The 27,805-nt window shown below is 36.9% G+C and overlaps 1 protein-coding gene across 3 annotated transcripts; it reads left to right on the top strand.

The window, feature by feature from the left end:
• The first annotated feature begins 1,754 nt into the window (after window positions 1–1,754).
• On the top strand, window positions 1,755–27,587 carry LOC110044574 (homeobox protein SIX6-like). Of its 3 annotated transcripts, none has more exons than XM_089296567.1 (3): window positions 1,755–1,821; window positions 22,269–22,800; window positions 26,066–27,587. In XM_089296567.1, exons 1-3 carry the CDS (start codon window positions 1,791–1,793, stop codon window positions 26,421–26,423), a joined length of 921 nt encoding a protein of 306 aa, XP_089152693.1. In that variant the 5' UTR covers window positions 1,755–1,790; the 3' UTR covers window positions 26,424–27,587. The 3 variants fall into 3 exon arrangements, with proteins under 3 accessions (XP_089152693.1, XP_089152692.1, XP_020605799.1); XM_089296566.1 differs by lacking the exon at window positions 1,755–1,821 and adding an exon at window positions 17,998–18,074; XM_020750140.2 differs by lacking the exon at window positions 1,755–1,821 and having other exon boundaries at window positions 21,947–22,800.
• The last annotated feature ends 218 nt before the right edge of the window (window positions 27,588–27,805 follow it).

Raw genomic sequence — 27,805 nt, 5'->3', positions numbered from 1 at the left:
TAGGTCTAAACTGAACATTTAATTTTCTTTAATTTTTGTCGCAAGGTTTTAAATGCTGCTAGTAGAAGCCATGTTTGTTTGATGTCGGTTTGCTTGCCGGCTTTTTTCCTGTTCGGTGATTGCTTTTTCCACCTCGATGTTCAGCGTGTCTGTGAGAGGCCTTTCTGATAAGAAAGGTGCTCTATTTGAGAAGAATATGGGTTAGGTTCATCTCATCCGACCTGGTTATCTTCCCTTAGCTTATTTTATAAAATTCGTGGTCTTTGGCATCTTTAACCGCCTTTTCGGCCTTTCCAGCGATTTAATGCTACTCCAAGTTTGAAGAGTGTCATTCACTGAAAACTACAACGTAGGAAGCGATAGCCTTGTATGTCCGGGTCCTTTCAGGTTACAGTGCTTTGATTCAGAACAAAAGAGCGAAAGATATTTCCATTTCTAAATTTTCTGAACATCTGTCATAGTTCGTGTTTAAGTGCACCACGTGAATTTAGCGGCAGAAAGAGCATCATTTATTATTAACCACAACAACGACGAGTCCTGTTTCATCCCTTTTCAATTCCCTTTTTTTCCACACGAGGGCCAATACTATTTTTTTGTAACCAGTTGATGAGTTAGGTTTGCATTGTTTTATTCATTAGAAGCGTTTGAGCTCACATATTCCATGTGCGACAATTCGCTTATCTACATGTCCTCTTCGTTCTGCAAGCTCCGTTTATCATATTTTAGAGTTGCCGACTTGTTGAGCTCAGATATTTTGATTCAAAGATGTATGCCACTAATTTGTTTTAAATAATTACTTGATTGTTCCAACATAATGGAAACATTTTCCCCGCTGGGTACTAAGTTTTCCTCCCTTTCAGTGCACAATGAAGTTTATATAAAATGTTTTGAAAACATTTACACTAACGTGTTCCATGGCGCAGGAAAGATCGACGATAGTGATGATGAATCTCAAGAATAAACAGTCCTTAATTTTTCCATGACAAAAGCAGGTGACCAACGTAAAAAAAAAAATAGCGACAAAGAACGTATTGTTTTCAACCGATTTGCTACCATTTTTTCCGGACTTACGTTCAGACAAATGAATAGCACGTAGGTAAGAAAAAAAGTTATATTTCGCTTTGAGAGCAATTTTAATTTTCCTTTCTTTTACTACCCAAGAGTTCCAGTACTTTACTTTCTTGGATTTGCAATTCCTTTCTTCCTGTTTTTGATATCATGTTTCCTCTCATTAAAACATTGCTTCTTTCTCCATCCTAACCTAACGTTTTTTCATTTGGTGACTATTTTTTAATCCGGGTACGCCTTCATTTTCATAAAAGTAAGACATCACCCCTGTTTTGTGCTGGTTGCCGCTGAATTTTTTTTCTTTTTCAAGTACCTATTTCGGGAAACGGAGCTTTACACGGAAGCAGGTAAACATAAGAGATTTCTGAGCCGATATATATTAAGTGCTACCACAGAGGGAACTTGCAGTTTTTATTGTGATCTTGACTGCTCCCTAATCTTTTGTTTTCTCCTAAATGTGCGAGGACGTGTTTTGCACTCTAAAGAACTAAAAATTTGAATAATTTTTTTCAATAGTAAAAAATGATCCATTAAGTGCATACACAGAAAAGTTTTTCTTTCCTCAATTATAAACAATAAAAAGGTGTGAAGTTAAGAGTACCAGTACATAGCCAGACCATGCTGTATCCTTAAGTGGGAGTCTGATTGAATTTTTATGGGACTAAGTGAAAGTTAAGGAGAAATGCAATAGGGAAAAAGACCAGTGTGAAATCCACCGGCAAATGGACTACTTCAAGCACGAGAATACTTCAGGTAGGGGGTGGTCTATGCTGACACCCATTTATCAATTATTAACCCCCCTAAAAAAGCTAATTTTCAGTCTACACTAAATCCTTATCCTTCCTTTTATAATTGAAATCCACAAATCCTCGCTTTCTTCTCTTAACAAGCATAAAGAATTCTTCAAATTTTATGGAACCTGAACTATAAACCTATTGGGGTAATTTCAGATTGCATAAGAACACAAAGAGTTAACAAGAGAATTGGTGCTAAAAAGTATGAAACATTTAGCATTCAACCGTAATCCTTCTTTAATTACCAGTTTTTCATTTCTGTTTCTCTGCCACTTTTAGAACTCTATTCTATCTATTTTGGTATGGAAATTACTTGATGGCGATCTCCTGTTAATTAACTGGTAATTACGGAGAATCAATTGTGTAGCTTGAGAGTGAAAAGGGTTAACGTCTGTTAAAATTGTTCTCCTGGACGGAAGACATTCGCTGTTAACTCATAGCCTGTGCTTTGCCGCGCTTCTAGTAAGAAGCACTTTGTCATTTACTGATAATGTAGCTAGAATATGGATGCTAATGGCAGTTAATAACTTTTGGAAATAAAAGGGTTGGCAAATTATAACTCTTTTAGTGTTTTGCAAACCCCTTGCACTCAACAGGGTGTCAAATATCCCCAAATTTAATTTTTCGCATTAGCAAAATAGCAATTACAAAATACTGCTCACTAGCTTTTTGTTCCAATGGTCATCATGTTCTTCCACAGCGTGAGACAGCCTTAAAATTAGGACCAAAGCAAAATCTACAGCACCACATGAAATTTTTCTTCTAAGACTATGTACAGTTAAAGACTGTTGAATTGTTTTAAATTCAAAGAACATTTTTGGCTTAATTTCATAACAGTTGATGAGTGGAGTAGCTTTCTGTTGCGGCTTGAAAAAAAAACAAAATCTATTGCGAAATCGGCGAACGATTTCAGTGGACAAATGTGATGAGAAAGGTTCTTATGGAGCGTATCTTAAGAAAAGTGATAACCGTTTAAATCTGACAATTTTTCGCAGCGAATAAAACGAGATGATGATTGGGAAACTGAAAATGGAATATATTATTGTTTTTTAAATTGTTAAGACTGACAAGCCGTCATCAGTTCCTGCAGTCTCTACATAGTTATGTCAACAAGACTGTTTAATTTTGTGTTCAGCTTCAGGTTGGAAAGGCAAAGCTATATAGCGATTTAGAAATTGGATTGAAATGTTTTCATCTATCGTTTCTTCCTTTTAGCAGCTGTTGACGACTGCCTCTTAATATATCCGACCTTTTGGGATCAATTACTGTGGCTCTGTTTATGTCTTGGTATGAAACGCTAAATCAGTGGCCATTGAAATGCGACAGGCTGAGCAGTATTTTCATCTGGTGCTGTTCTTATGCTTGAAAAGTTGGTTCCTGAAACTCTAGTGAAGCCCTTATGTCTTTTTATTTCAAATGAAAAAAATCGATCAGGGCTCGTTAACTGATGCGGTGATTGTTTATTCGGCGAAATTTCAGATTCATGTTCTCAATTTTGGTCAAAGCGCAATCAGGTTTTAACTGAATCTGTAGGGTCATCTGTTAAAAGAGGGAATGTAGACTAGTGATTTGCGAGATGTTAGATAGTAGCGACGTATTTTCAATTCTTTACCTTGCTTTGAAATGAAATACGGCACGTCAAACGTGCTCTTATGGAGACAATTGAGTAAAAGAATCAAGCCCTGAAGCTCCTCGATAACTTCATTTCAGCCTGTCCCACGGGTGCCATGGCTCTCAAGTTAAATTTCCGGGCATTCAATTAACTGGTCGTAATGAACTTCAAAACTGGACAGATCTTATCTCCTGGCGAGCTAAGAACCGTAAAACAGGTAAACTAGAATTGGTTATTGCTGAGCTCTCAAAAGCACGTGTCTTGAAGTGCTTACCTGCAGGTAGATAATGATATTGTTTTGATTGAAACTGTTTCGTTAGAATTTATCAGAAAGCCCTTAGGCCATCCACGAAACCAACGACTTCCTTCTTTAAAAGGTGCTTTATTTGAAAGTCATGCTGGTGGTAAAACGTTGCCCCTTTCACTGACGACTGAATGAAATTATCTATCATCTATCTGCGTATCAGTTTTACCAAGTAGTCAACCAGCTGATATTTCGATATTCTGCGTAATGATAGAGTTAGTGTATTTATAATCTTCTCTTGGGGTGTTTTTCATATTCCAGGGGGCACTTCCTTTTACGGACTATATGAAGCGGGTTTTTCACGCTAGAAAGGAAGGGATTTCAAAGAGATTTCAGGGTTGGGAAAACTGCTGTTCATGAGCTTGAAAGGCCTAAACAAAACATTTTGGACAGACACACTGAGACACTGAGTCAAAATCAGAGGACATATAAATTTGCATTGATTTAAACTTAAGTCTAATGAACTAATTTCACTGAAAATTTCTATACAAGTGCACTGAAACGATAAAAAAGAGTATATATATCTCTTAATAACCGAGTTAGATGTCACTGCTGTAATTTACAAGAACGAGCTGATTCCCCTTCAATTTATGCCCTAAATACGAAGTACGTGGGAAATGAATCGAAGCGGAAAAAACGAGGATCCGTAACTTGCAACTCTGACCGAGAAGACGGGGTTAGCAAGATATTTATTTTCTGTGTGTCCAATGAGTTCGGGAAACGATTTGTATTCACGTGGGACGTCTTGAAATTACTGACGCACGTCGAAAACAAAACCAGTCAATTTGAAATCGTTGTTAAGTCTTTAGTACGTTATAATACACAATTTAAAGTAAAAGAAAGTTTTAATCACTTGCCATGAAAGTTTAAAACACTTTGCGTTAAATCAAGAAAGATTTTGGCGACACAAAGAGCTTTTAAGTGGTTGCGGGCCGTACAGCACAAAACGGCCTGCTAAATTGACTAATCACCGCGCGTGCAATAATTGAGGGATATAAAACCAAATACAATCATTCATCAATTTTCATCTTGATGTTTTGGGAACAATTGAAGTACTGGCGAAAGTAACTAGTCATAATGTTAGCCCCTATCTGACCAACGATGCAGAAACATCATCGTGACAGTGTCCTTTTAAGAGGTTTACACTATCCAAAGGTGTATAGAAAAGGGATGCACTACGGTATGTAATGTAGGTACATGAAAAGGCTACCTTTCCTGTCAAAAATGGTGGAGAAAAGTGTCAGCAGGGTTTGCACCACTGAACAGAGCCCCCATAAGAACCTTTTTTTAGGTATCTCGGTGGGAGGCGCGGTGGCCTCAAGGTTAGTGCGCTCGTCTCCGGATCGAGCGGTCCGGGTTCGAACCCTGGCCGGGGACATTGTGTTGTGTTCTTGGGCAAGACACTTTACTCTCACAGTGCCTCTCTCCACCCAGGTGTATAAATGGGTACCGGCGAACTTAATGCTGGGGGTAACCCTGCGATGGACTAGCATCCCATCCAGGGGGGAGTAGAAATACGCCTAGTCGCTTCATGCTACAGAAACCGGGATAAGCTCCGGCCTGATGGGCCACTTGGCTCGCATGCAGACTTTACTTTTAGGTATCTCACCCGAAAATTCTGGATGTTCGTAGTCCTGTGTAAATCTTGGACGTGATGCGGCGTTGATCAGGAAGAGAGACTAATTTTTAAATGCTGTGGGTAACCTACCTTCAGAGTTAGTATCATTACTCCTGGGTGAGCGAGGGAGGAGGGTTAATATCCCTGCTTTCGCTGCGTTAAGGTGATCCACTTTTACAGGTTAATAAAGATAGTTTAGAGACCAAAAAACCGAAAGAGGCGAGGGAGTTGAGGTGAAATTATATTGTAGAGTCCAGTCAAACTATCACATAGTAATTCTTACGAAATCAAACATTTTGTTTTGTCGAGAAACTGATAAAGAAATTATAATTTATCAAACACCTTTAAATAAACCTTTAGACACTGAGAGTTTCGTCATGAATTCGTTTATGTATTACAAGAATAAGCAGAAGCATGAGAAGCTTATGTGTTAGTGAGGAGGGTTGCTGTCATAAGCATAAGTGTTGTTATGCTTTTCGTTACAAAACTGTATGTTTATATCGCGGTTATGTCAGTAGCGAAATGGTCGGCATAAGCATAAAGTGCTCGCTGATTGGCAGGATGTCTTTCTCTTATGCTCATGCTTATGCTCAAGCCCATGCCAACCATGTCCCCACTGTACATAAGCATGACGAAAACACAAGCTTAAGACTTTTATATTCTTATGTTTATGCTTATGTCCGGCCGTCCCCACTAGTGTATAAGCTTCTTTTATGCCTATGCTTATGCTCACGTCGCAAGTGAGAACCGGGCTTTAAAGCCGAATTGAATTATTTTAACTGCAAATGGGAATTTAATATGCTAAAGACCATCGCCTTAATGCTTTTCATGTGTAAATTCTTTCTCCCGCATTTCAAATATATGTCATTTCATATATTTCACTTGCTTAACTTCACCTTTTACGGGTACATTACGAACTCACAAAATGCCTCTCTCCCTTTTGAGGAGATTGCTCAATTGGTACTGCACCAGTTTCACAAAGGATGCTGGTTGAGTCTGTTCTTTGTAAGCTTTGTGTCTTTCTGAAATTCCGATCACTTCTTCTGAGCTGAATCGAACTACAAAAACATCTGAGCGAGCAAAATTAAAATGGCATTGTTTTTGTTACTTCTGCATGGTCCAAGTTTAATTGACCTGTTTATAATTTGGGCTCCACGTGGAGACCAACTTGAAAACCATACTAAACGGATGTAAGAGAAATTCTATCTTTCCGCAGATTGGCCCGCAGAAATTTCCAAAACACATGTTATATTTCTTACCTTAAATGTAACTTATGGAGGCAGACAGGTATCGCTTGTCGTTTTGCTTTTTTACTGCTTTTTCTGTCGTCTTAGTGCTCAAGGGGTTTTCCAGGTGGACGGAGACCTAAAACGCAAATAGATTTTTGATCTGTCCTGTTTCGGTTCCGTTCAGTCTGGTGGTTTTGTGCTTTCAAGAACCGAGCATAATTTTCCTCGCCCCTATTGTGCATTTTGTTAAAGGCATAAAGCTGTCAAATAATGGAAGCAATTGACCCTTTATTTGAACTTAATAACAGCCCATTATTTTGTTTTTACCTCCTTTTTAATCGCCCTTAACTTGCGCGTAAATTTAAGTACTTATAAACAGTCCGACCAATAGATATTTTAAGGCCCACTTTAGTCTCTAGCAATTTTAAGTGTATTTGCCAGGTGAAGAAACATTGTATTTAAACAACTACTTTAAGCTATAGAATTCTCATGCCTTTAACTGCAATATAATATCGGTGACGTAATTTTGAATCATTGACGGACATTATGAAGTTCTATTCCTCAACTGATCGTTAGAACTTTCGATTTTTCGATTCGGTAAGATTGATTTCCTGTGTTCTGACCACGAGTGAAGTATTTCAATAAATCTCTTTGTGTGCACTTCCTTGTCAAGAAAACTTTCATTAAAACACCAAAGAGAAAGTTATAGAAGAATAAATTTAATAACCATATGTTTAAAGAGTATAATATAGTTTACCAATTAATGCTTACTCGTGAAGACCACACAGGAAGAAGAAAGAACAATGGAGAACAAATTTCAGGTCTTCCATTTCGAAGAGCCCTTTTGAATGAAGTAAAATAATCGTCAAGTTGTCAACATTTTACGTTTCAAGTAAATTGCACACGAACATGACTTGAAATGGCGGGATAAGGGATTCTCTCAAACAGAACTATCATCGTCATTTTAACTCCATTCAGTTTTAGCGTTAGTTGTGTCCTCTTAGATTTGGAACGTAGCTCTCCACTGTAGTTGGCATGACAGTGTGTTACAAACATTTGCCCAGGTTTGGGCCCTTGCATGTCGCCCCGTCTCAATAAGAGAATGATCACGGTACAAGTAGTCGTTTCTGATCTTTTTTCCATTTTTTCCGTCTTCCGCTGAGATGAACTGCTCTTAAAGGTCAGTCGGAGTGTTGCGTTATACAGTGCTGACCCAGAGTGTATTACAATAATAGCGTTTTACTTTTTTTTGTTTCCTACAGGAGTGGTGCTCGTTTAAATTTAACGCAAATTAAACGAATTTGTGTTCGCACTGTGCGAAAGTTTGGTGTACGTTAAAAGAAAGCGAAGTGATGAATTGTGTGAAAAATGCCTACCATTTTCATGTCTTCTAATTATGAAAGTGAAAATGAAAACGTGTACCAAATATCGCCTGTTCCAACGAAATTTGCTGGCGACTAGATTGTAGGATGCTGTTGGAGTTCTTGGATAAAACCCCAGAATGCGACCATTTAACAGAGAGCGTTTGCGCAGGACATTTGTTTAGTATGTCTAGTCATTCACCATTTTGCCTAAAAAGATGTTAAAAGTAAAAGCTTTATTGCATGTGAACATTCAATGGAAGTTTTTCAAATGGACATTCACTTCAAGTGGTACTGTTTAAAATGTTGTACAAGGTTCCGTGCAGTGAAAAACGTTTAATGCAATTAATCGTCGAAAATTGCACATTAATGCTCAGCCGTGCTATTAGTGATAATTAAATCACGCATAGTTTGCTACGTGCATGGTTTGAACTCTAGTATCTTTTACATCATAGGCATCAAGATGGGAATATGTTTTATGCCTTTAAATTTCATCCTATTTTTTCATGCCGAAATATGGTTGACGAGATTAGTTTGGTGCTCCGATCACCTTCCCTTTCTTAGGATATGACATTGACTTACCCTTTCTCTTGAGAATGACAATTCTATTTAATATATTGTTTGCGGTGATTTCTTTGTCTTGTCGTTGAAGAGTTCTAGAGTTTCAAGGTCGTGCAAATGTTTAATTTCCCGATGCCGACAGCTCAACTGAAATTAAACCGACTGGCAGAAGTTTAAAAGCTGAAACCATTTCCACTTCTTTTTTTTATTCTCTGTTGTTCCCCTCCCTCCAGTATTTTAATGTTTAAAAGGTCTCAATAGGACAGATGATTGTTGTTTCGTTTTTACATCGTTTCCCTTCGTAATTCTAGATAAAAACTATTCTGAGACTGTTCTGAGTTCATTCATTTAGTTGGCCAGTATTTCCGGAAGGATCTTCAAACAATTGCTTAATAACTCTTGTTCTTTAAGATGATTATAACTCGTGTTAAGAGGAGAAATAATATTGGCTTAAGAAATGAGCATCCTATACACAGAGAAAATAAAATAATCATAGTATGGGTACGGTAAACCAAGCCTTTGTGATGGCCACGCCTATTTTTTGTCGTTCCGTTCACATAAAACTCGTAAGGGAGGAAGGCGTTTGTTGTGTATTAAAATTATTTGTATTTCAGATCTATTGAGAATTCAGTAATTACTTCACCCTGGTGTATACAAACGGAAAGCAGTGGACCGGAGTTGTTGAACAACCTACTGATTCTAACCTTCTATTAATCGGGAAGTACTGTTTTTCTCCTGCCTGCACTATGTCACAGAATCTGGGATTTTATTACGACAGGAATGAGCTTCCAAGCTTAAAATATTTTTAACCCACCTCGACCCTGCATTCATTTGGATGTTAAGGATTCCTTTTGTGTGGGATGTCTTGTCTGTAACATCGATGTAGACTTGCTGTAAATTGTTCTAGGACCTAGTTTTTCAACCCACTTCTTACCAAAGCCAACATCGGCAGGATTATTTTACGGTGTAACTTTTGATTTAAGTTGGAACTCTCTACCGGTTACCACAATGAGACTAATTTTAGTTAAAGTTTTAAAGTTATAACTAGCCAATGAACCGTGGTCATGCTTTAGTTATTTGCTGTTCTTGCATTGTAACTTTAGTGGTATAAAGTTGGTGCAGAACTAAACACATTCGAGTTAATGATACAGACTGCGCTGTCTTACGCTGAGTTCAACAGATCTTGTCTGTGAACATAGTCGCATTGGAAAGTTCGAGAATGCAAAATTAATCAATTCTAATTACCTAGAAATTTAAAGAAACACTCCAAAGAACATTGCAACTCTGATGTGAGGTGGACTGAAGCGAACGAAAATTCAGTACTGAAAACAGCAGATCGGATAACAAAAAAAAAACCTCAACGAATGTCAATCACTGATCGCAGCACTGGAAGCAGTATTTTCAGTCACGTCAAAGAACATTGAGTTGGGTCCTTTTGTCGATGTCGTCGAGCCCTGTTATTTACACCGTACGATTGACCATTGAGAGTGTCTCTTGCATTTCTCATTTGAAAAGAACTAACCACGCCATCCATGAAATGCCTTGAACCCTGAACTTGAGTATGCGTATGAGATTCTGCAACAACAGTATGAGCGTCTTCGTTTGGCGTTATTGTATGAAAAGGATCATTTTAGAACAATGTATAAAAACGTTTTAGCTTAATTCTATTACGACTGAAATACAGTTATTCTTTGTTGTTTTGCTTTCAACATGTTGTCAATGGCCTATCAGTACGAGCGAGATCTTTCCGAACTTTTTTCATTGAATTATTAGATTTCCGTTTTATTGGTGACGTTTTCGAAAGCAAAGTGTCATCTTTAAAGATCTTTTGATTAATCTTATATTTTAATTGTTTGTTCCTTTGCAACTTCTTCGTCGTTTTCACGGTTATACATTTTAAATCACTGAGAACTTAAAAACTTTTGAATGCGTTTTCCGATCATTACAGTAAAAGGACTGTAAAACTGATTCACATCTCGATTGTAAGCACAGAGGACTTAATCATCGCAATGACTTTTTTCCTCTCGCGTTGATAAAAGCGGGAAATATGAATGGCAAGGTCTCATCATAAAAAAGTAAATTGTTATTCCTTGTCAACTTCAATAGCAAGTAATAAAAAGGTTCATAACGGCCATGAGATAAGACTACAACTGGGTTGCAGCTCTTGTATGTTCGTTGAAGATTTCAACATTTTCCGCCTCTCAATCTCCAGTGGTAAATTGGGTTCGTCTGCAGGATTAGAGAAGAGCGAACTTGAAGGGCATCTCAAAGCGGCGTTTTTAATGAATTTGTATTTGCGTGGTGCATGTAATGCCCCAATTGAATTTTTTGGAACTTTTTTCTATGTGTAAGGAATCGAGCAAAGCTTACGATGAACACGATATCGAAGCCTTTTTTCATAGAAATTCGTGACGTTACAGCTAAAGACATGCAGATTCAGCGCGAAATCATTTTTCTGTAAAATGCAAAGGACGGCGCAAACCCGGCCAGTTCTTTTTTTAAACGACTGTCTCAGTCAGCAGGGATAACCCATCATATGAACACCTGAAAAAACACCACCGCTTCCGTGCGTTTGTTCACCATTTTCATAAACGAGAAGAATTTTCTTTTTCCTTTTGTATACACGTTCTTTGTTTTGCTTTCTACAGTCCTTAGTGTCGTACTTCGGCGTAAGTTTGCAGTGAATGGAGAGAAAAGAAAGGAAAAAAAGAACTTTCTAATACAATGATTCTTGCTGTCAAAAGCGCTTTTTTCTTCCTTTATTGTTTGAACTGAACAATCTTTTTTTGCCCTGTTACCGAGAAAATCGCGCTTAGTGTGTTTCTGTTGCTGTGACTATAAAAGTTTAAAGTGTACCAAGAAAATACTAAGTTAAATTTTCTAGTCTGTTCCTAAATAAAAGATTTTTATTTGTACGAAGGCAATAAACTGTGCACGATAAACATTAATTGACTAAATCTCATTAAGAAGTCATAAAAAGATGTCTGCAAAACAAACTTAATAATTGGGTCAGAGTAAACAAGAAAGGCGTAATAGGAACATGATGGTCTTAGTTCTTGTGCTCCGTTTCTCAGCATAAGTATTTTCTACATATTTTCTTTTACTTTTCCTGTGCGAAATTTGCTGCCAATCATGCTTACGCAAAAGCAAACTTTTTTCCTTTAATTTCCGCGGAGGCCCTTTCACATCCTCTTTGGCATCGAACGAATTAAAATATGAATGAAAGGTATCGGGTAACAAAGTTCGTCAAGGACAACAGTTGTCTTCGCTGAGTAGTAAAGAACTATTGCTTTAATGCGTGTGTAACTTTCAGTTAAAAGATTTAACTTGTCAGATTCAAGGAAATTTATGCAAAATCTAATTTCCTATAATTCTAAACAATTTGGCCTCGATTATTTGTCGCATTGTCCAAAGAACTTAAATGCAGTCGCTTTTAGGTCATGCAAAATGTCGTGTGTTCTTTGTGTTAGAACTTTTGACTAACCGAGTGGAATTTGGAATTCAGTCTTTAAACGTGTAAACCACTTGATAGAGCCGGTCATTGGCGTCCAAGTAGGAAAAAGTACTGTCATTTCTTTAAAGGGACAACTTTTATTCATAGCAAAACCGACCTCTATGTTCTGTTATTCTTTGTTGGGTGTTCTCACTTTCTTCGTGTGTCGTTTGGAATCGACTGAACGAATTTCCACCAGAATACCGGCTGGTGAATGCAGTTTCCATGACGAAAAATCTGAGAAACGTTAACGTTGTCTTGTGCGGAAGAGAATTAAGGTGAAACTTTTTGAAAGTTGAATTTTCTGCTAATTTTCCTTCATCTGGTGAAAGTATGTGGATTTGACCTGTAGTGGCTTCGCGAGATCACCACGCAAGACCCATTAGACCCCTGTGTTGCAATGAACACAAAGTAAAACAATGCTTAGAGACTTTTTACACTATTTTAAGGACTTGCAAATTATAAACACTTCATGTTGTTTCTTTTTCTTGCTCAAGTTTGTAATTTTAGTGAGCTGTTGATGGGTTAACTAGTACTCTAGTTTACTCATCAAAAGCTTTCATTTGAATATAGTCACTCCACATCTCCAAAGCATGACAAACAATAGGTTACTGACAATACCTCGCTAAATTACAACTTCTGCAAGTATAAATCTTTTACACTTATCAACGGCTCATTCAATCTTACAATCACAAGTTAAAACCACCTTGAACAGCGTGAACAAGATTATACCGGCCACCATTTTCTATTTGAATTGGCTCTTCACAGTAGGGACACAGAATTCGTCTTTGTAGTCAATGTGCCGAAATTACCAAACGCTGCAAGGCTCCATATGAATTGAGAATGGCGTGAACTTCTTTGTTATTCGCATATTGTGATTAGTGTGGTATAGTGTAATGCGATAAAAACACCTCGCTCTTGTAGCTAGTTTAAAGTGATTGTTTATGTATCAGAAATAACAACACTAAAATTAAACCAAGTAAATCGCATTTCTTGTTGAAAATTGCGATGTTGACGAGGAGTGTTTGGAAGGTGCTTGAGTGTTTGTGAAAGCAGTTGTGAAATATTGGAGAAGTAGACTCATCTGGGAATCTCTCATTCAACTTTTAAATTTTTTGAATCAGAATTGACCAACTGAAGTCATTAAACTTTTTACTGCCTTCAGTGAGTTAAGGGTTTTAAGACCTCCTTTGAAATTGCTCTTCGAGTGACTGGTAGACCCCAGTAAAAGAGTGTTCAATTTGAGAGCTTGCGATGATAAATTAAATTTAAGGATGACATCTATTGCTGCTACCCAATTCGATGAACTCTTTTCTTACAAACTTGAGCTTAACTTCCCTTTTGGCACCTTAAGTAATACGTTTCTGCTAGCGATCATTTCCAATTATATTTATTAATAACTCATTCACGTTAGATTATTGTTTTGACAAAGGCAAATCAACTGGATTAAAATAAGAATGACTACGAAAAGGTTAAAGAAATGGCCCTTTTTGTGTGTTTCTAAAGCGATGAGTTCTCTCTACATGTGTTTTCTTTTTTTCCTTTAAATTGCGGGCGACCCCTCGTGCTCAGCTGCCTGTCAACAAAGATTGAGGCATACGTTAGTTGACATAAATCCAGGCCGGGAAATTTTCTCTGAACTGTTGGTTGCTTAGCCATGGCTCAAACACTAGCAGAACCGATAAATGATAACCTTGGGCTGTATTTTGTCAGCTGCACTGATGAATAGCAAGATAAGGACAGAAATTGAAAGTTATTTTATGAACTCAAGCATGCAAGCATAATAGGCTTTGAAAAGGTACTCACAAAAAGTACCCCAGTTTTCAATGCAGTCCAGTTTAAATTCTAACTTTTGTTCCCCCTGTATTCCACCTTGAAAAGCATAATAGACCGTGTGACAAAGCCGAGAAGAAATTGAATGAATTCAGGACCGCTTTTACAATGTCCAAGGATAAAGCCGTCTTATTCACCACAAACAGAAATTCCAAAGACTTACGCTGATAAGCTCTGCGGTTAATTTTCATTTCGTGGACGTTTGTTACCTCTGCTGTCACCTAACAAATCGGACTTTTCTTGTAGATATTCGACTGATAATAAAATTTAATAGCAATACTATGTACTGAGAACTTTATAATGCTGATTTTTCACTGGAAAAGAACGTTTTCTAGCTCCAAACAATTTGATAAATGAGTATATTTAGTAAAATAAACATTTCCAGACGTTGATCGCTTATGTTATGTTGCAGGTTCGCAGAATGGTCTTTCTTTACATTTTTAATTCGAAGCTGTGATCCATTCCCAATCTTGTAGGGCTATTTTGAAAACGATTCAAAGTGGGTAGGTCGCGGAAGTCAACATCTCACGAAAGTAGTTGACTTGAAGGAAATTCCGGTTCTAAGGAAAGAAAGCATAATTTTCCTTGATGAAATATCTTCCCATAGCCCTACCCTTGTACTGCGAATGTGGTTTTTATTGAGATAGATATCTTGACGTGTTGTTAGGAAGTCATCGAGTTATCCTTTTTTCCTTTTTGACACCTTCTTATGCCCTTCATGCTTATCCAAGCAGAATATTTTAACCCTGCTGGCTAAATAGGAAAGAGGATCTCAATTTCCTGCAGCATAATCAATGCTGGCAGCCAGCTGTGAGGTCTTTCAACTTTATTTTTTTTTCCTTCCTTGATTGCGTATGAGTGCTTCTGTGCTCGTCGTTGTCATTTCGTAACGACTTTGACTTTGTCATGTATTCATTTTAATACTGCGTTTTTTCCTTCAGTTTTTACGATGGGAATAATTTAAACCTCGTTCGAAGATGACCTGCTTCTGTTAATTGGAGTGAACGGTGCTGACGTTAATTAGTAAAGGTGAAGCACTTTTATGTACGGCTAGCAAATTTCATGAAGCGTGTTGGATCTTTAATCGTGTTGTGCACTTGCTCTTGACGAAATACGAAAGACATTCTTACAAACGTTGCCCTCTTTTAAACTATGGACACTTTGACTATACATTGAAAGCAGACGAATTTATTATGTCTAAAAAAAGAAAGCAAACTCGTTGCAAAATCCTAGAGCGAAAGTAAAATTTCATAATGTTGAAATTAGAGTTTGTAAAGTAAACTTGAGTCATGTTTCATGGTACAAGGTCAGTTTATCTTGTTTTTGCTCGCAGTGAATACAAGGAAAAGGGTTTTTCCATAAAAAAGATTGCGTTTTATACTAAACTATATCTTTGATTCCATGTAAAATGGATTCTACTCCATGTTTCTTAAATGAGCTCTGTGAGGGATGGTGCATCTCAAAAGTGCGGCGTTAAGTCAGTTTTTTTCTATTGTGGGAAGGTTTAAAGTCCTTATGAAAAAGCCGGAACTAGCGATAAGAAGTAAAACAGAGGTGGTCCATTTGCTCAACAGAAAGTCAGAATATAGCCTGACCCAAGAAAACACAAAGCGTTTTTTCAATTAGGGTCATCGAAATTTTTACGTGATTGTTCAAAATTGAACGCAATTGGGCCTACCAGTTTTGTCAACACTCGCCGTCATTAGGGCAATTGATATAAAGTGATTTAAACAGCGACAAATAACAAGTCATTTAAACGCAAAGCTGATTTATTGCTAGCACGGAACAGCAAACACAGCTTACAATTTTTTTCGTCAGATCCCTACAGTTCCAGCGAAATTTCGCGATTATTTTTAACCTTGCATTCGTTTCTGAAAGAATTACCTTCTTTTGTCTTCGTTCTGGTTTATACTTAAATCATTAATGTACATTAGTTGTCTGAACAATTTTTCAAGACGTTTGCTTAAAGAATAAATGGCGGGTGAACCATCAAAGGGCAACTGAGAAACCTGTGGGGAAAATTTGTCCTTTTTTAGCTCGTTTTTAAACACGAATATTCTCTCTCTCAAAGTTATTATAGATTGTTCCTTTCTTCGTCGTTTTAATCCTTTTTAATAAAAGTTTAATTCACAGTCACCTGAAATGTCGAGCTTGACAAATGATGTTTGTTTAACGAAAACTGGATAATTTAAAAAAAAATTATTCTCGGAGATTATCGCTACGTTTACTGAATCCGAAGTTATAATTGGCAAAACCAAAAGATGCAGTTTCTTGCTGTATTCTAAGCCTTGACTAATCCTTGACATGTTATTTATGTAATTCTTGCTTTAAATTTTACTTTTTGGATAGTACTTTCATAGTTACCACAGTCGCCTGAACAATTTTTAACATTGGCAAATGTTTGTGTAGCAAAATATAAATAATAATTAGGGGAAAAGCTCTTGTTTTTATCTGTCTCTCAGAAATTAAGGAAGACTGTTACAAAAGTTAAACCAGAAAGTTTCACTGTAAGATGTGTAAATATTTTTTACCTGTATATTTTCTTATTCCAGACAAATTTTAAATTTTACGCTTTTTGTCACGTTGAGAAAATTGAACTTTTCGGGTGAATGAAAGAAACTGAAAGTTTATTTAGGACCGCCGAGTAAATAGGGGGAGATGACTTTATTGAATAGTTGATTAAATGCTAGCTTGCTTCAAGGCAGAATTCAGCTTTTAAAACCCTGTTCGTTCAGTAGCGACGAAAGGCATCTGTTCAATTACTCATTTTTACACATCAGAAATAATTCACTCATACTGCTAAATTAACACACTAAATTTAAGAGTATATTTAAGTCCATCATTTCGTATTTCACAAGGTAAACCTTGTAAAATCGCTCACAGTTTGGCAGAGTGATGTTACACTCAGTTAGCTATTTTACTTCTAATAAGTGCTTATGCTTAAAAATATCAAATGTCGTTATAAGTGCGTCATAACAAACAGCGAAAGAAGTGCTCAATAGCTTTCATGTGAATGGTCACACATTAGGTGTTCATCCATAGATTGAAGAACTATAATCACATAGTACAGCATGATAAACAGTAGCAAATGAAACTCCTGCTCAATAGCTTTCACTTGAATGGGTTTCATCCACACACATTAAAGTTAAGAACACAACAATTTACACAAGCTTTGACTTTGCGAATGAAAGGATCGAGCTTTGTCACCGTATCTTCACACAAAACTTCCAATAAATGTAGGAAGTTCTTTTTCATGTCATAGATCGAAATTCGATTGTTAAATCTCGTCAGTTTTGGATTTTTTCTTTTCCTGGTGGAAAATTGACGTGAGTTTGAGGATTCCCATGAAGGCCAAATTAAAGTGTTCAAAAACATTCTTTTTTAAACTTGCTTCATAGTGATAGATAGTAGCCGTATAATAAGAAACCGTTTAAAAATTCCTCGATCTAATTGTTGCATCTACCAATCCTCAACATAATTGTATCATTGTATCCCTCCTGTTGAGACATTTTGCTTCATAATTTTCATAGAATATGCTGAAATTATTTTTTTACTAATCGCATATAGATGTTTCCTCAGAGTGAACTACCGAGTTATAGAAAGGCAAAGCGGAATTGAAAATACGACTTAGGTCCCTGTCTGAGCGATCCTCGTGAGCTTTGAATATGTAAGAAGCGTTAAAATGCGAAAAAGATATTTAAAAAAAAAGGTTGCCATCGTGGTTCATTTTCTCCAAATAACGCAGAATTAAATTTGGGCATTCCACATTGTTCTTTCACAGAGAACGTGCACGTGCATGGCCATTGTTCCCGTTGCCGTTGTCATTGTGGGTCGCTTAACAACCCTTATAAACAATATCGGATCACCACAAACCAGATTTTCGGACGTGAGCGAGTTAACCTGAGTTTATTACAAATCTGTTTGGATGGATCACTCCAGTTACCGGGATTCGACGACAATGACTTCGGGAAGTGTTGCATTCGGCAGATTTTTGACTTGAAGAAAATTTATTGTACCAACCTTTCACTATCGATAGATCTATATTTGATCCGATTTTCCCACAATTCCACGGAACCTCATCTATTGACTAAGTAAACGTTTCCAACGTATCCTTCTTAGTGTTTTTTTTTATTTCAACACGAAATTTCCGCTATGACCAGTTTTGCTGAAATGATAGTGAACTGCACCCCACAACATTCAGGTAAATAATCTCACTGGCATTTTTTAATACTATCAATGCAATGAATTAAAGCTTCAAATTTACGCGCGATACTTAACAGTATTCCAATTAGAAGATTTGTTGTGATCCTGCATGACTCAATTACACTGTCGATTTGTTTGTATCCATTGTGATAGCGTTAGTTATTTAAAATTATGACAAGGTAGTACTGATTAGTCAGTGAGCAGGCTACAAATCCTGGACAGTGTTTTTGAAAGCAAATCCTTCCCCAGTCTTCGTTTTCGTTTGTGTGACTACAACAATAAACATGGGGGGATGGTCTGAGAGCAAAATGCGCTAAACGTTCAAGCCTCAATCAAAAATTAGCTTAAATGTGACCGCGTAGTAATAAATAAATGTGCCAGGTTGTATTTCGTAAGAAGACTATTACTTTTTACAATTGCAAGCTTTAAGTACAAAATCTGAGGTGAAACATGCGTCAGATGATGATATTCAGTCGTCACAGTATGCAGAGTTTTTTTTACAATCGAAAGCTTGATTTTTCCCAGCAGGACCAATTGGTTCGTTCCAAACTTTACAAAATCAACCACTTCTTCCTCTTGGTCGATTTTCGGATCGTTTTCTTTGAAGTTTTTGATGTTTATGCTCTGCTCATATGGCAGGATTGTCATAAACTTGTGGCAGATCCCCCTTTAAACATAATGATTTAATTTCATCTAATTTAATCTGAAAGGCGTCTTGGCTTCTTAAAGTGTGAAAGCCCAATAAACCTGCTCATAATAAAATGTGGTTATCTCAAGGTCATTCAAATCGTTCAAAATTCAAAAGCTTATACAGTCAAAAGAGACTTCACCAGTAGATTCTACGCAGATTCGATCATTTAACATAGCAAAGGACGTTTCCCCGGAAACGGTAATATGCTAAAAACGTATTGGCAAGGTTTTATCCCTGCAAAATTCCTGATTATGTTAAGACATAGACAACTACAGTGTTAATAAAAAAGTATTTATATATTTTTTAATCGTTTGTTCTGGAAACTTTGAAAAATCTACGAAAATATTGAAGTAGAACTGATGAAAGGCGAAAAAATACGGCTGTAACTGAAATTTATCTGAGGCTGTATAAAAAGTAAAAGTGGACATTATTCAGTTTTTAGCTGGTATCTCGTAATAACATCTTTTTGTATACCGACCTTGAACCTAGAGAGCATAAAAACGTTCTGCTAGTAAACAATTTTCTCGATAACAAAGCAAATGCTTAATTGAGGAGGTGTTAAGTTCCTGTTTTGTAGAGATAAAAATGAACCAAATTTCTGTTCCTTGGACATGAAAATTCTACGAGCTTAATTAGTGAGGGGTAGGTTTTAAATAGGACTGAAACTGAATACTAAAATAAAGTAGATTGTAATATATCGATAAAAAGCGTGCTCGTTTTTCACCAAGACAAAACTAATACATATATTTATGCAATCAGATAAATATTTTCCAGAAAACAACAAACCGCAGCACTTAGGTATATTGGAAATAGATGGGCATATTGTATAACTCGCGCCTACGACAAACACATTTGAGCTAAAGGAAAAATCACATGCGTCCAATTTCAAAACACCAATATAGGAGCACGTTCGTTTGATTTATTTTACGTGAGATGCACCTTTTTCTGCTAGTTTTTCTGTGCGCTTTTTATTTTGTAAATGAGCTTTACGAGCGAAGATTTTCATAAACTGATTGCTTTTCGTCAGCTACTTGTATATGGAAAAATAGTTATCTGTATGCATTGAGAAAGATTTATGATTTTTGAATGTTTCTTTTGTCGGAGGTGTTAACATTTTTCTCTTCAGTTTCATCAAAAATTCATCGGTTTTGTCTCGTAATTGAAAGTTTAGTTGAGTGAAAATTTTACTCTTCATTTTTGAAATATTTTTCTGCTCTTTTTACTTCTTTTTTTTCTTTTCGTTTTGCTATATAACACGTTTGTCGTTTGGCATTCTCGCTGTGAGCTTTCTTCGAAACTCCTTACTTTTACCCGAGTTTTGTTCCCTTTTTTGGTCTGTGTTTTGCGAGTCAAGAAATAGTCCATTGTCTTTTTTCAGCATGTTTTATCTCCTCAAATCAATTAACTTTTCAAACGAATTTAGACACTCTACGTATGGCTATGCCCTACACTATCGCTCTGCCTATAAACGAGTTTTTTGTGAAAGTGAGAATTTCTTTTCTTAGTTCGTAAAATGTGGAGAATGTCTGTCTCACTTTAATGTTATTGAGTTAAGCATGCTTGTAATAAACCTTAAGCCCGTTTATAAGAAGTTTACAAGCGGGACGGGTTTATCTGTAAAAGATATTTTAATGTTCAATGCTGAACGTTCTTAGCGGAAGTTTTGAAGCTTCGTATCCCCGTTTTATGTCGTGTTTATAATCATCAAGGATTTTCTGTATCTGTGAGAAAATTATCGTTATTTTGTAGTCTAGGAAAGCAGCCGGACTAATTGTCTGCTTTTTCTTTAAAATGGCGCAATTTAACACTTTCGGAATAATGTGATCTTTTTAACCTAGGTAGCGAATCTATATTTTCTCTCTTACAAAATGCGTGCAGTCCTATAAGTAATTATTTTTCTTTGCACAATTACTTTGGATTAACTGAACAGGTCGTTGTCGCCTCAACAAAGCAATGTGTCACCTCTTTGCCTAGCTAATTTGCAGATTAAAACATTTTAATGATACATTCAATTGATGCGAGTAGCGTTTTTTCGACTCGTTTTACACACAATACCTTGTCAGGCTTAGGAACTCAGATTAGAGGTTGTGACACATCTCACTCTCTTAAAAAGTCAAGGTTAAAATATGTTCCACCCCTGCCCATTCCAAATTCACACGAGTTCGACAAATTTTCATTGAAGCCAGCCTGGAGATTTTAATAATTTGATATTATACATCAAAAGGGTTTGTGTCGGGTTGCTCCGGGAACCCATTCAAGTCCTTGGACCCATTGTCTGTTTTGTTGACAAAAGCAGCAGATGTACGCTCCTCTATGGACAGCAAATGGCACGTTGTTTTTACGCGACCTGCCATTGTGCACGGTAGTTTTGAAGTATTAATTCGACGATTTTTGAGCAAATACAGCTGTATGGGAAAATCAAAACAGCCCTCCTCGGTAAAAATAGGGTTGAAACTGTGAATATTTTCGAACTGACGACGTGTTTAACTTTCGGAAATTTGTTCGTTTATTCGTCACAGATGATTGTCAGTTTTAATTGGCTTATTTCCGTATTACTTGAAGTAAGATTGCATAAAGTTGTTTTTGTACGAAAGTAAGCCCTGCGTAGTAATTGAAGAATGTGTTTGCTACTTCTTCAGACTCGTTCCCTTTCTTTTCCTTTGATGTGTTAAAGGCGCTAAGGATCATGCCGAATGTTTGAAGAGGAAGTGTAGAATTCCACCCATAACGTGACAACTGCTTTTCTTGCTGAAGAATTCTGCGCTAAGTCAAACAGGATGGTAAAAGTGACACTGCGAAGGGAATTCTTTGATTTATTTCTCGCCCCCTGAATTGAACTACATACATTGAATGGAAACTTGTTAGATGTTGATTAAAAAGTCCGTTCTTTGTGACTGGTTATTAAAGTATCGAAGTTACAAATTGAGAAACAATGGACGAGTTTATTGAACATGATCGCATAAAATTTTGCAAAAGTGGGAAACAAAAAATGATTAAAAATTCGAAATATTCTTCATGGCCAAAGCTTTCGCACTGTACACATTTTGAATACAAAATCTGAAAGGTCGGCAATTTGGTTTCAATATCTAGCCACAATTGAGCGCTTAAAATACTGTTTGTTCAGGCCACAGATACTCAAAATGAAATAGGCCATCCTAGATGCTTAAACAAACAAGTTTGTCTGAATCTATTTCATGCTAATGACAAACTAATTGAAGGACTGGACACTTGATGCTATTCTGACGTCTACACTAAAAGGGGTTTTGTTCAACTTATGGCTTGGACAATATCATTTCAAAAGCGGGAATGTTTAGTTTAGTCAACAAAGCTTCCAGCCAGCGTTGAAACAAAATCGCTGGCTAATCACGAGATAGGGCTCTATTTAATACGGGCGTGCAAGGCGGATTGTCACATTCGAGGCAACAATCGCCAGAGACACTCGCTAAGCTGAGGTACATCCAGCGTCCATCAGTAACATGTTTCCGTGTCCATTTTCACCAGGTCAAGTTGCGAAAGTGTGCCAGTTTCTTCAAAATAACGGTGAAATAGAGCGCCTCTCTCGATTTCTGTGGTCTTTACCCGCGGAAATAGACAACGATGCCAAAACAACCGAGACAATTCTAGTCTCAAAGGCTGTTGTCTATTTCTACCAAAACAACTTCAAGGAGTTGTACGGCATACTCGAGAGCAACAAGTTCTCTAAAGAGAACCACGAGCGACTTCAGTGTCTTTGGAGGACGGCGCATTACATCGAAGCGGAACGCCAGCGCGGCAGACCTTTAGGAGCTGTGGGCAAGTACCGAGTCCGGAGGAAGTACCCTCTTCCACGGACGATTTGGGATGGCGAAGAGACCACTTACTGCTTCAAAGAGAAGTCGAGGAATATTCTAAATAAGGCGTACACCGAGAATCCATACCCCACACCTCGAGAGAAGTACGAGTTGGCAAAAATGACCGATCTAACCGTGACACAAGTTAGTAACTGGTTTAAGAACAAGAGACAACGGGTGCGGGCTGCAGAAATGAGGAAGGGGTAAGGTTTTGCTTTTTAATATGCCATTCAAAAATTATGTATTGAAACATTAACGTCCCCAATTCTTTTCAAAATAAGCCATGTTTCAATATTTCTTATATTATTTTGAACATTTTCTTACCTGCGAATGGGGTGACTTAGTTTCCTTGATGTAATATGTTATTTATATTTACGGATTTCGTGCCTACATTTCATTGTTGAAAAGCTATGGGAATAAATTTATTCCCGGATCCAGGTAAATGAAAACAGTACACACAAGACCTAATGATCTTGCTAATAATTTTAAGTTTGGGAAACACGAAGCAACGCGGCTTCCTTTTTCTCTTCGTCGATTGAAAATTATGTGTGACTCGCTTCCAAACATCCAGTTATGTTTTCATTTCTTGAATTGTGATCTTCTCGCTTTTTTAAGGATTATGAAAGAAATCTAGGTTACATATTATTTTGAATGCGAATGCTAGCAGATATTACGAAGAGGCAATCGACGGTTTAATTAAACGTACATGAATTAAGTTTGCTAATAGTGGTATCATAAATTTCCGAGTTATTTTAAGGTGTACATTCACTCTTCTCGACTATAATTCGTGTATCAGCATATATATTCTATTGCTGCGTCCATTGTAACGAGCGCGAAATTACGGTGAATCCTTTCTCTGAAAGCCTGTTTAATAAGGAAATTATTGGTTAAGTTGTTATGCTGCATTAACACTCTATTTCGTACGATTACTTGTTAATAAGGCACGATTATCACCGGAAATTTTGACAACAAAGAACTGTATCAGAAGCCCTTCATTACACGACAGAAGAACTAGAAAAGCGCATTCTACATCTGCCTTCATGCGAACCTTTTAATTGTAAAACGCTTTCATAGTGAAATCAATGAATTATACAAGAGGTACGTTTATTTATGGAAACAATTAATTCGACCTGGTATAAGGACAAGGCTTTTTGCCAGTAATCAATTGTACCAAAGAAAATCTATCCTTTTCACAATACTGTAAATTTGCTCTTGCTTTTTTCTGAATATTTCATCGCACGAGTTAAGAGAATCCTTTGCGATTTACTTCAAATTGATTTTTTATACAGTATAATTGTTTTCCTGCTCAGTGAAGACAAGAGGAGGAAAAAGTTAAAAATTTCTGAGATGTATAAGAAAAAAATTGAGAATTCGAAATTACATCGGCTCAAAGGAAAGTGCTTTTCTACAAGTTGTAAGATTGTTTTTGTCAAATGTTTAATGAAGATGTCATTCTCGAATGTGAAGTCGATTTATAAGGTAAATTATCATAGAACTTCATCTACTTAAACTTAAGAACTTGAATTCCGTTCAGCAAACTTTTTGGTAAGACCAAACGGCCGTTTTCTTGAGAAAACCTTATGGTACATATAAACTCAGCTCGATTTCTTTCGCTGTTGTCTCCAGAAAAAGGAGGATCAAATTTCATATCGATGTATAGCGCTGCTGGGTAAACTTGACTGGTATTTGTATGCGGGCAGCAATGTTATCGCTGAATCAATACCTTTGATACATATGCTTCAATCATTTACCCGGGCCAAATGGAAAAAAGGTTTTAGTGATGTTTACTTTTCATTTTAAAACCTCGCGGCTATTTATGCACCTGCGCGGTGAAAAACCAACCGAAAATATTAGCTAATGGGCGAGCCGTCATCAGCACGAGATGTGATACCGATTAATATCAAGACCGGTCAGTCTTCATGTGTTTACAGGCGTATCATAAATCACCAACGTTTACCGACTACCTTGGGAATAATGCTTTGACGTTGTCAGTTGTTCTCAAGTTGTTTAAACGAAAAGTCATGCCCGATCGTCTAACCCTTTTGAGTTTCACTGATATTCGAAATTATTTAGTAGTTTCGCTGCTGACGTTTGTCTCTCTTCAAAATCAAGAAAAATTATATTTATTTCTCGTACCAAACAGAATTCTAACAACATTACCAATGTACGGCTTGATATCATCTAACATTCAAGCCAGAGTGATCCGTATCCATTTTCTCCTCACAATGTCTATACACTGCTGTATTCGTGTAACGAGAACACAGAAAATCAACATCTTAAAAGGAAGTGCCTCATAATTACTATGAAGAATTAATAGTTCAATGTAATCAGGCATGCGGTTTTTTGAGAATAAAAAAAAGCCAATAACCAACTGAAAGAAAAAAAATGTCTTCAGTTTGCGGGTTTAATTAAGTTCTAACTTCAGCGCAATAAAAACTGACGAAGATCAGAGGAGAGAATTAATTTTGCATACTCAGGTCGTGTGATTTGATGGAGGATATAAGCGAGAAAAGTTCTTATTTGTTTCCAAAAACCATGATGTTTTTTAATTTCACTAGAGGCAGGCCAAAAATTCTCTGTGCGCGGAATTTGGCTCCAACGTAACAATGGAAATCATTTCAATGGACACTTTATATCTTCAAAAATATCATTATTAAATAGATTTTATCGGGGCAGTATTAATTAAAGGCCGCATCTGTTCTAACCATTACGCTCTAGATACTTGAATATAAATTGATACTCTTCTGCACTATATAGCCTCGGGCTTCCGATGCCACATAGAAGCGTTTTCTGTCAGTTATACAGGTTAGCCCTAAACAATGGTTATTTACATTTTTTGTAATTATTTTTTTCTATTTTAGCTACTAAAGCTTTAAATTTAGATAGAGACTATTTGCCAATGACTTTTCATTTCAATCGATTTTCTCTGTTTTACTATATATATCGTCTTCCGAGATATCCTAAATAAAAAGAGGGTGGCCTCCATCAGCTAGTTCATTTATCTTTTTATATTTATTTTATTTTTTGGAGTCAAGCCATTACTTAATTTGTTTTTCTTCAAACCACTTGTGGGTGATCAGAGCAAACTAAGTCACAATAGCAGTAATATATACATTTCGCCGATAAGAGTAAAATAAAAAACTTTAAGGTGAAAAGCTGTTAAAATTAAGAGTCTAAACGTTTTCGATCTGTTTGATCATCATCATCATCACTCTGATGATGATCAAACAGATCGAAAACGTTTAGACTCATAATTTTAACAGCTTTTTACCTTAAAGTTTTATAATAGCAGTAATATACTTTTGTCCTTAATTATTTCTAGGCTATGAAAGTAACTAATGCACATACAAAGTTCAAGTTACGTTGTTGTAGTTTGTAAATGGTTGTTGCTAAGTGCTTTGAGGAAGGCAATCAGTAAATTTTTAAACCGAAAATATGTAATCCCGCTATTTGCCATGATTTACCTAGGGGCCTGGAACAAGACGGGATGTTGAAGATGAAAGGGCCTGGACGCTCCATGATGTTCAGCTACGATGAACTGCGCTCGCATTTTCCCTACCTCATTCCTCAAGCTCCGGTATTACCGACGCCGCAGCCTCCTGTGTCAGCGGCTTATCTGCAAGAGTTACAGGCGCACGCACACGCGCAGATTCATCATTCGTATGTGCCTCTTCAAACATACCCAGCATACGTTTCGGGAAGTCCTCATCCTCGCACAAGCACGTGTACAAGCACGCATGCGCAGAGCAGCACGTTGAGCCTGTCTTCTGAAACGAGTGCTTTCGAACCTATTTACTCTAATCGACTGGCATACGAAAACTTGTAGTCTGAAACTTTAATCGGCAGTCCACCGTAGGAAAAAAAGATGGCGGCTGTACATTTAACCACAATGCCTTGCGAACCTAACACAGCCTATGAGGCACTAAGAAAGCCAAATGATTATAATATTTGTCCCTATACAAAGGGCATTGAGTAGCCTGGGTTTAAAGATGTTATAACGTTTCTGTACGTTTTTGTAAACGTTTTTAAAGTTGTCGTGCGCTAAGAACTGTGAGTAAATACTAGTCGCCATCTTTTTTCCCTCGGAGGATTTGAATACCTTTTGTAAAGTGTTTACCACTCCGAGAGACTGTATATGAAAAAATGTCGAAATAAATAACGCTATATCGAGGTCATTATTATTTAGATTAACTAGTATAATGCGGTTAGTTTGCAAGTTTGGATAGTACTGACAATATCATGCAGGCTACCTTAATATTGTACACGAGCGTGTTTCTACATTATTAGATACGCACTGTAGCAGAAATGTAGTGCTCCCTCTTCTATGGAAACACTCAGTATCAATTCTTGGACGAGAAAGTCACTTGAAAATTCGTGCTGTGGGACAGCTTGTTTTTAGATGTTATTGTGGAAGCTTGATGGAGAAGGACTTGCCAGAGATTGAGACGTTTAATGGGCCCATAAAATCATTTATAAAGAAAACGAACAAAGTAGAAATGAAGACCTTAAAAACCGGTCCATTATATAGCAAAAGGAAAATGTATTACAATAAGAACACTAAATCAACTCTAATAATAATGATAATATATAACCAGGTCACTCACTCACTCATGCCCTTCACGCCTAAGTGGCATGTAGGGCAGCAACATGTTCCCTCCACATCTGTCGGTCCCTTGCCATAAACTTGATGCCTTCCCAGGTCTTCCCCATCTCCTTGATTTCCTTCTCCACCGTCCGCCGCCATGTGATCTTAGGGCGGCCCCTCTTGCGTTTTCCCTCTGGCGTCCAATGCAGAGCAGTTTTCGCAATTGAGGCTTCTTGGCGAGCGACGTGGCCAATTAAACGGGTATAAGGACAAAATCCCGCTGATGTTGTGGATAATGTTTATAGTTCTGTAAGGGTTGTGTAATATTGCCTGTTAAATGCATTTAAGGAATATTATGTAAAATATAACATTATTTCTTCTGGAAATAAAATCAGGTTAAGTTAATATTTAGTTGTCATTTTATTTTATTTTTTTATTTTTTTCTGGCTTTGTGTGCATAATAATTTGAGATAAAATTGTCGATAACACTAATTGTTTGTTTACAATGACAACTGCTCAAGAAAATTAGAAACAAGTTAAAACACACACACACACAAAAAAAAACAAACATGAATGGTATAGTCGCTAATAGTTTGTTAACCGTATCGATAAGATTCGCTTTT

The sequence above is a fragment of the Orbicella faveolata genome, unplaced genomic scaffold (assembly GCF_042242905.1).
Source record: "Orbicella faveolata isolate gen_17 unplaced genomic scaffold, um_ofav_v1 contig_27, whole genome shotgun sequence".
NCBI classification, from domain to species: domain Eukaryota; kingdom Metazoa; phylum Cnidaria; class Anthozoa; order Scleractinia; family Merulinidae; genus Orbicella; species Orbicella faveolata.
Note: the sequence above shows the minus strand (reverse complement) of the source record. Positions and strands in the feature narration are given on the sequence as shown.

Coding starts and splice junctions, on each gene's coding strand:
- LOC110044574 (XM_089296566.1), top strand. CDS start 18,026: ATGACCAGTTTTGCTGAAATGATAGTGAACTGCACCCCACAACATTCA. Junction 18,075..22,268: donor CTGCACCCCACAACATTCAG/GTAAATAATCTC, acceptor CATTTTCACCAG/GTCAAGTTGCGAAAGTGTGC. Junction 22,801..26,065: donor GCTGCAGAAATGAGGAAGGG/GTAAGGTTTTGC, acceptor TGATTTACCTAG/GGGCCTGGAACAAGACGGGA.